Source organism: Macaca nemestrina, chromosome 13, assembly GCF_043159975.1.
Source record: "Macaca nemestrina isolate mMacNem1 chromosome 13, mMacNem.hap1, whole genome shotgun sequence".
Taxonomy (NCBI): domain Eukaryota; kingdom Metazoa; phylum Chordata; class Mammalia; order Primates; family Cercopithecidae; genus Macaca; species Macaca nemestrina.
This window is the reverse complement of record NC_092137.1, coordinates 69230071-69239791: the sequence shown is the minus strand read 5'-3', so window position 1 is coordinate 69239791 and position 9721 is coordinate 69230071. Positions and strand designations below refer to the sequence as shown.

The following is a 9721-nucleotide window of genomic DNA, read 5'->3' as shown; positions in this document are numbered from 1 at the left end:
CCTTTGATGGAGTTTTGATAAATTTTTACCTCTCATGGCTTCAGAATATTTTGGAAGTTCTACTAACCTCATAGTACACTTCATGTGAACAGTAACGAAATAGCATCAGTATGAGGAAAAATATAGCAGTTTCATCCCAATAAAAACTGGTAAATTTTAGCATTTTTACAAATGGTGAGAATCAATGTCTTTAGTTTTGTTTGTTAGGATTATTTGTGGCTATTTCCCTGAAGACATGGGACTGGATTAGATATTCCCCTATGGTACTGGGGATTTGAAAAAGATGTATGGGAGCAACTTTTAAAAAGTAACAGTTTGGGAGGCCGAGACGGGCGGATCACGAGGTCAGGAGATTGAGACCATCCTGGCTAACACAGTGAAACCCCGTCTCTACTAAAAAAAATACAAAAAACTAGCCGGGCGAGGTGGCGGGCGCCTGTAGTCCCAGCTACTCGGGAGGCTGAGGCAGGAGAATGGCGTAAACCCGGGAGGTGGAGCTTGCAGTGAGCTGAGATCCGGCCACTGCACTCCAGCCTGGGCGACAGAGCAGACTCCGTCTCAAAAAAAAAAAAGTAACAGTTTTATATTGTAATACACAATATTTAGAGTCTCTATTTTCTCTGACACCTTTCACTCTCCTGGCCATCAGTGAAAAGAAGTTGTGAACTTTGAGCCAAACAGGATCAAGGAAAGTGGAATTGGGATTCAACTTGAGTTATTACCTCTTGAACTGGAAAGACATGTAAACATGGGAGATGAGGCTGAAAATTGGGTTCAGCCATTCTCTGCCATGAGCAAAAAAAGCCATCTACAATATGCGAAAAAGAGGGAAGTAAAATTTAGAGAAGACGAGAGAAGAGGTAACACATGGCTTCAGGGAGAGAAGCAGACTTGGGTCTTGGTGTCAGCAGAGTTCCTGGTTGTATGTAGTCTTTCTGATAACCAGCTGCTTTTTTTGCCCTCAGATTTTTTGAGATATTCTTGTATCTTTGCAACAAACCACCCTTTCTGGCTTATGCGACTCTGAGTGAATTTCTGTCCTTGCTGATCTGAAACGTTACTGTGCACAACAACTATAGAGTAGCCTTCAGAGCAGTCGGAGAGTCTTGGAACCATTCCCGGGGTTGTGGTTAGTGGTGTCTGAAGCACCTGAAGGGGTTCTTTACAGGAGATAGGTCTTGAATATAGGCTAACAGTTGAGTCTAATGCACTTCAACAACTTGCCACCACCACATGGCACTTTTGATCTTGTGCATTCCAAGTCATAAGAAATCGTAAGAAATGTGAGTATACACGGAATCCAGTGCTAAATGATTTTATTGAAACTTAAAGAAACTAAACATAACTAGTAGAGAAAAAATTCAGAATGACAAGGTAAAAACCACTAGAGCCCATATTTTTTTCTGCACAGCATATTCAGATGACTAAATCCATAGTGGTTTTAAAAAGCTGTTTAGTACGCCACCTCTTCTCCACAGAAGGAAATATTCACAATCCATAGTATATTGGTTGTGAAGCACTTTTCTGAGTAAAAAAGCAGGCTTGCCCCTAATAAAGAGAAAAGAAGAAGCCTATATTAATGTTTATTCAAGGACTCTTTTCTTGCAGGGGATTGGGGGAGTAGGGGTTTCCAAACTAGCTATGCATTAATGTCAAGGTTTATCTATCTGTTGTAATGAAATCAATCAATTCAGAGATCTGGAAAACTGCTGTTAAGTTAGGTCCCTAGGTAGACACTTTGTTTTTGTGCAGCTATTCTTTGAATGTCCAGAAATTCAGTGATTGTCCAAGTTATAGAAAGTTAATAGATTCTATTAGCATTCTCTTTTCATTTAGCCATTCATGCATTCTTTTGAATATGACTTGAGTCTACTCTTGATTCACACCTGAAAGGCAGTGTTCCGTATTTAAGAGCACAGAATCCAGAGCCAAAATGCTTGGAATTGACCCAGGCAAGGATTTTGTGACCTCTCTGTACCTCAATTTCTTTATCCATAAAGTAGGATTAAAATAGAACCTATAAGATTGCTGTGAAGAACCAATTGAATTAATGCACTTAAAGCACATAGAACAGCAGCTGGCACAGAGCAAGCACTGAACAAATGTTGGCCTTGATGACCATCCCTGCATCACTGGTGCCCACTATGAAAACACGTGAGGATAGTCTGACAATCCCACCAGCACTAACTTGGGGTGCACAGTAGGGATGCTACTCACCTTGCATCTCCTCAGCCATGTATGTTGGAATCCCACGACACATCTTTGCAATGTTTTCTCCTAACTTGCTCAGGTCATCGACTTTGTTCGGGTTAACTGAGTACATCAGGCCCTTGGGAGGTGGTCCTCCTGGTCCCTTACCCTGAAGCTGAGTGTGGAAAAGACAGGTAGAAGGGAAGAATGGGAGAGAATGAATGCCAAGCCCAGTGGTTTGTTGACTTGAGGGGTATTCAAGGCCAACAGTGAGTATTGCTCCGCTAAATTTTTCCATAATCAAGATGAAGAAGGCCATTTCTAGCTTCTTCTGTGTATCTTAACATTTGTGTGTCCTAACGGATTTAGCTGGTTTGAAACCTCAGCTTCTCATAAAAACAGAAGTCTGAGGCTAAATTTATTCTGAAACTTGGACCTCATTTGATCATCATAGATTCCTTGGATTGGACTATGTAATAATCATCTTCTGAGAATGCAGTTTATTTATTTTCTCTACCTTGTCAACGAAAGGTACGCATTTATCAGTTATAGGAATATGAACTCAGGCAAACATGTTAAAGTATTATGGATCTCTTCTTTCCACTCACCTGGATTAGTATGGCCAGACAAAATATACAATACCCAGTTACATTTGAATTTCAGATAAACAATGGATCTTTTTTATTATACCCCAAATATTGCATAGGATATATTATACTAAAAAGACCTGCTGCTTACCTAAAATTCAAACCTAACTGGATATCTTCTATTTTCATTTGCTAAATCTGATAACCCTAACCAACTCTTGCAGAAAAATGTCCTTCACAAAGTACTGAGGGCTCCTGTTGGTGTGACCAGAGCTTCGCTCCTCTAACAGTCAAGGTTTCAAGTGCTTTGCTCAGCAGTTGTAGAGGTAGGTGTGAGCCACAGCATTTGATGTGGCAGAAGCTGCCTTCCCTCAGGCAATCACCAATAACTTCCCCCTTTGTGCTGCACACAACAACATACTGTAGTCAGTAGGGAATGACTGTGATCTTCTCGTTATTTACTGAAGGTTGTAAAACATCTCCCCTCACCAAAAATAAAAAGCCTTTTAGTTTTACCTTCTTTTCCTTGACCAGTGCATCAAGGGATTGAATGGAGGGCAAGACCTCCTTGTTCATTTTGTGCACAATGCATATCTTCTTTTGAAAGAGTCTGGTTGCAGCAAAGCCCTGTTAAAGTAGATGGCAAATAGTGAGACATGTATTCTCCGAGGAGCTTTTCTTATCAGAAGTCAGTTCCACCAGCAGAGAGAAATGGAACTCCAAGATCATGATGAGCTGGGATAAGAGCACTGGATGTGGCACTGCTTGGCAATCATATTTATTGCTGACATTTGTGAGGACAAACTACAATTCTGTGAGGGCAGAAACTGAGCATCTAACTGGTTTGCTTTATTTTCAGGTTCTCGTATGATGAAAACCCCTCTATATACGTCTGTTTTACTGAAATAGACTTTAAAAGCTATCATGTTTTAGTCTCCTTTGATCCTCACATTTCACGGAGACAGGTAAGACAAAAATTATTTTTCCAATTGACCAGATAAAATGGAAACAATGAAGCCTTTGTTATTTAAAAGTATAAAGTTTGTTAAATATATAGCTGATAATTGCAGAGTTGAGTCTCCTAACTAGTGTTAAGTGTTCCTTTCTTTGCTCCTCTCTTTGATTCTCTTTTTCTTTCCTTCTCTTTTTCTCTCCCTTTCTTTCTCTCTTTCTTTCTTTCTTTCTTTTTCTCTCCTTCTCACCTTCCTTCCTTCCTTCCTTCCTTCCTTCCTTCCTTCCCTCCTCCTCCTCCTCTTCCTCCTCCTTCTTTCTTTCTTTCTTTCTTTCTTTCTTTCTTTCTTTCTTTCTTTCTTTCTTTCTTTCTTTCTTTCTTTCTTTCTTTCTCTTTCTTTCTTTCTTTCTTTTCTTTCTTTCTTTCTCTTTTCTTCTTTCTTTCTTTCTCTTTCCTCACTTACCAATTAATATTGTCATTTGCATTTCCTGAGTTTTAGGTGAAATGTCAATTTCAATCTCTTTAGAAGGGGATCATAAAACCTACTTTGAAAACAAAGTGAGATAGGCTAAGTTTTGGAAGCAGTAATGTTGTGTAACATTATTTAGGATATCTGCAGGCAAGGCAAAAGGATGTTCATATTTGTTGTATATACACGCAATCCCTTGAACATAATGTTTATTGGTTTGAATTTTAACTGATCATGCAATAATTCTTAACAGTAGTTATCTCTAGGGAACAAAATTGGATGGGCAAAATGGGCATCTTTACTTATAACTGTATGCTTATGTGTAATTAGAATTTATTTTTAATTTCTTTATGGCTAGCATGCACATTTTTTGTTAAAAAGAAATCCTATTTTTAAACAATAAAGTGAAAATTGCATGTTGGCTACGTACAGTTCCATAATCCCAGATGGAATTCCAGGAGTTCCATCCATTGTTATTGTCAACATTAGCCACGTTGTGTTCATTGTTGACACTCACTGACTGCTGCCCACTTCCAGCATTGTTGTTGTCATCGCTGACGTTGATATTCTGAAGTTTACAAGGGATTGAGAGTGATTTAGTACCACATTTATTTGCAAGTGCATTTTGGTAGCAAACTTGAAAAGGTGAGACTTACATAGTCAGCAAGGGCAGGAGCTAGAAAGACTCCAAGAAGTCCAGCAAAGACAATCTAAAATGGCAAATAACAATGATCTGCTGTTACATGGCAAAATTATATCTTCTTTCTTTCTCTATCCAAGCTTATAAAAAATATTCGCTTATTTTACCAATGTGTTCAGTTCTAGTTTGATGTGTTTTGTTCTTCTCTTACCTTGCATTTTTTAACCATAAAAGTTTTAATGATAATGTGAAATTGCTGATTAATTGTAAGTAGTTATATTAATGTGATATATAGTTTTAGAATTTTTAGCATAGGTCCTATGAAAAACTGGAAAAATTGATGAAGAAGGGAAGTTGAGAGCCAGGAAAGCTGCTTTCATCTCATTGCCATCCAGTACTGAGGAAGAAAATGTAATTTTCAAGTAGTGATCAATCAAATTATTGAATCAAATCCCTTTTTAAGTAAAACCCGAAATGTACCATCTTGTTTCTCTTCAGTTTAATAAGTGGCATCATAAAGGTGACTTTGCTAAGATAATACTTCTGGAAATGTCAGAATAGAGTTTAAAAATGTTTAAGATTGGTAAAAATATTAACTTTATAATAAAACATATACTTGGCAAATGAATTTCCTATAAATTATCATTGGTCAGAATGCTGTTTTGTTGAAATACATTAAGTAATATAAACCATAGGTGTTATTAGAAAGTAGAGAACTGCCTTTCTTATCTAGGGCTTTCAAGGACTTGCTATAAATGATTATTTTTTAAATGCCTTATAAGTCTTCATGATTTTTCTATTTCGGATAAACTCAGCTATAGTTAATGCCAGAGCATCCTACCTTGAATAGATATTTGGATTATTTAAATCTAGTAAAAGAAGAAAGTTATACTTCTTGTGAGTATTAAGAGGTGGGAGTAAGGATTCACTTTTAAGTTATTGAAAATATGTGCATTCTCCTAAATATTAACAAAAATGATTTGGGGTAACTGACAGGGCTTGGTTATTCAGCTTAAATTTGTACTGTGGCTTATGTTACACAGGTTGTTGATGTTTACCTCTCACTCACTTGTTTCTAATTGTTTTATAAGGTTTAAAATTCTCTCTTTAGTGAAAATCAGAAAATTCACCTGGCTCATATTTTGACCTCCTAGGAAACATGTTTGTATCAGTATTGAATTTTGGTCAGTGCCCCAATATAAGAAAGTTACTGTTTTAAAATAAAGCAAACTGTCTTATTTTCTTTGGAAAAAAAAAAGAATAAGTTTTACAATGAATAGCATAGTATAAATGAATACTATGGTTTGAAATGGCTATAAGTTCTAAAAATCACATCTGAAAATGATTTCAGTTAATTTTCCTATTTAACATGGGATGTTTTCTTCCTAATAGAAATAATCTTTTTATTAAAAAAAGACTTTCCACAGCAATGGATTAGTAGGCAGGTTGGATGCCGATGATGAGAAAGCAAGGATAGAGTGCCTGGCTGGCAAGAGTGATCAGCAGGGGCGATGCCACTAGCAGTGTCCCAGGAGACCTGGTTTAATTATTTGTTACAGGGTCCCTGATACTGGTTGTCAGAGCACAGAGCTTTTATGCAGGGTGCCTCCTTCTGGGTACCTAGTCTCATTTCCTCTGCCTGGGACAAAATAGTTTTGAGACCTGCTCTAGAGAGTCAAGGTAATTTAAAAAAAAAAATTAAAATTTTCTCCCAATAGCTTAAAAAGGAGTTAAAAATCAGTCTCCTAAAAAGTCAGAGGCAGAAGAAATTTTAGAGAACAACTAGTACAATGCAGTCATTTTACAGATAAGGTAACTGAGCTTCAGGGGTTGAGTTGGCCAAACTTATACCTCTTGTTCACAGCAGAACTAGGAGAGAAATCAGATCTAACCTGTGTCTGGATCTCCCTCTGACCCTTTTAAACTTTGCTGCTATTAAGACGACCTAGCTCTAGATAATCATTTTACATTTGCAGCCCCATTATAAAGTAGAGTCTGCCGTAACGTTTTCCAGTGTGTAGAATGTTGAAACATGAAAACAGTCATCTGATTCCAGCCCCTTTGCATCCTGTTGTGAGAAACCCAGCACTACTAGTTACTTTGGCTGGATTTCTCAGTCCACCTCCTCCTAGACCCTCAGACTTCTGCCTGGAACCACAGGAGAGATGCTGTGGTAGCTTCATGTTTCAGATGCTTTCTTAAATAAATGGCCATGCTAGAGAACAAGGCAAATCTTTCTTTCTTGCAGACCCATTTTACTGTAACAAATGTGACAAGAAGTCTATCTCACCCACTTATTTTGATAATACGCTTTTCATCTTGCCTGAACATGCTCAAGAATTTTGGTAAAAGGAGAAATTCAAGAATGAGGGATGATCAGGGACTTTCTAGGGCTTAGGGACTGCTTACCCTGCATGGAGACCAGAATCAGGTGATGCAGAAAGTCATTTTGTTAAAAATAAGTCAGTGTAAGGTGCTCAGACAGCTGTCTAATATCAGCACAATTATCCTTCTCTATAGAGATGCTCTTAAATGCCATGATTACATAAATAGAAAAAAGATTTTTTTCATTATTTCTTCTTCTTTTAAAAAAAGGGATATATGTATAGAACGTGCAGGTTTGTTAGATAGGTATATGTGTGCCATGGTGGTTTGCTGCCCCTGTTGATCCATCCTCTAAGTTCCCTCCCTTCACTCTCCACCCCACAATAGGACCTGGTGTGTGTTGTTCCCTTCTCTGTGTCCATGTGTTTGAAAGAGAATTTTTTTAAAACAAATTTTCCATGATGATGCCATAAGAAGCAGACCTCCTAAATCTGAGAATATTGACAGTCCCCAACTATATGGTAGTAAATTCAAAAGGAAAAATCTACTCACTGTGAACTTCATCTTGTCTTCACGAAAGCAGTGGACAGAGGAGCAGGCAAGCATGGACCTGAGTGAGAAGACTTCTCATATTTGTACTCAACCAGGTTGACTCAAACTAGGTGTTACCAGGTGGGGTCAAAGACTTATCATCCTCAATTTCTCCTATCTGTGCCATGACCCAGTGTACCAGGAAACCTTTCAGAATATCTGTATGCTTAGCAAGGAACTTTCACGTGGAGTTGACCTGACTCATCACTTGTTGAAGCTGAAGGTATCACAACAAACTCAATATAATTTATGATAACTTCTCACCCAACTGAAGCTGTGGGTGTGAGTATTTTACACGTTAACATTGCTCAGATTCAGAAAAAGAATAGTCCCTAAAATCAAACAAAATCACAGTCGAAAAGCTGTGGGTATACTAGGCCTTCCAGATAGCAGCTCCTATAGGAATATAGGAATGGTTTCCTCTTCTTAACTTTTATCTGAGCCCATGGCTATGGTTTTGCTTAGGCTAAACATGTTCTGTGAGCAACTCCCACCAAACCTATCCCTTTTCTGCAATGTTGAGCTCACTTAATGATAGCACCATGTGTCTGGTACAGCCCTTTTTCTCAGCCTCACATCCAGTTAGTTACTGTCATTTTATCTCTGAAATGCCTCTCAACTCTGACCGTGCCCACAGCTCCCCTCACCTGGACTTTCACAACAGTCATGCAATTGATCACTCTGGTCGTCAGTTTCTTATATTCCAATGCATTTTCTTCATTAACCCTGAGGTTGTCTTTCTGAAGTGCATAGATAGACATGACTCTATCATGCTTGGAAATTTCACTGGCAGCCTACAGAAAGTTCAAAGTCATTGGAATGGCATCCAGCGTCCTTTGTAATAAGATTTCCAAAGGCTTCCCGTCTGCCACTTTATGCTATGTACCTATATTCTAGCTTCACCAGCACTCCCACCATTCCCGGAAAAGTCAAGATGTGTATGCCTCCATGCCTTTGTACGTGCTGTTGTTTTATCGTGGAGGGCCACCCCCTAGCCTCTCTCGGTAGACCCCTGTTCATTGTTCAAGGCTCAGCTCAAATATCACTGTCTCCATCACATCTCCCCCACCTGCTAGATAGAACTTTCCTAGTGTTTGTTTTTTTCTTCTGGGAACTATAAAAGAAATATCTTTTTATTTGCTTCTAGATAATTTAGTTTTCAGAAGTTACATTAAAATAACAAAAAATATTTTCATCAAAAGCAGAGAGTAGAAACTGTCAATTGGGCAGACAAGTAAAAGCTCAAAACAGTTTTGGAGGTGAGTTGGTTTTAATTTTTTTCCTGCTTCTTCCTATACAGTGAAGCTAGTAAATTAAATTTACCAAAGAGGAAAACTGTATTTCATTAACTACCAATCTATAAATTTTCCCTTTGGAAACTTCGTGCCCACAATTTTCCTCCTGTGCATGGATTGAAACCATAAGATGGGATCACATGGTTATAAAGCTTGATTTGCTATCAACATCTCTTTAAAAATGTTGGTAGGAATGGATTAGAACAGCTGCAGTGAGATATTACTGATATTTTTAAATGTGTCCACTGATTTCTTTTAAACTCACTCTTTATCCACATAAGGTAATAAGCCCGGGGTAAGGGGCAGACATGTGTGAAGAGGCCTTCATCTGCTTTAGGAAACTTCATGTCACTGAGAAGTCAATGAGTAGGCAGCATGGTCTCTACGTTTAAACTCAGCCACTGGTAGTCATCTTGGTACACAGGTGCAGTGCCCAGCACACATTTTGCATGTCATACCAAAGACAAGGGCCTGAAGTTCTGCAGTGGACCTGTGAAATGCTGGCCTGGAAGATGTTCCATGACAGATAGACAGACAGATGGATAGATAGATAGATAGATACATTCATACATACATGCATACATATATAGACATACATATAGGTACATACACATACATAGATACATAGGTAGAGTTCAGTGTCCAATAATGCCCCCCTCAGAGACTGACAAT

General features: G+C 38.3%; 1 protein-coding gene across 1 annotated transcript; it reads right to left on the bottom strand.

Moving 5' to 3' along the window:
* Positions 1–1301: 1301 nt before the first annotated feature.
* Positions 1302–7769, bottom strand: LOC105465197 (gastrokine-1). The gene is made up of 6 exons (XM_011713472.2): positions 7716–7769; positions 4855–4908; positions 4629–4766; positions 3294–3404; positions 2218–2365; positions 1302–1548 (listed from the first exon to the last, which is right to left on the bottom strand). Exons 1-6 carry the CDS (start codon positions 7767–7769, stop codon positions 1454–1456), a joined length of 600 nt encoding a protein of 199 aa, XP_011711774.1. The 3' UTR covers positions 1302–1453.
* Between the last annotated feature and the right edge of the window lie 1952 nt (positions 7770–9721).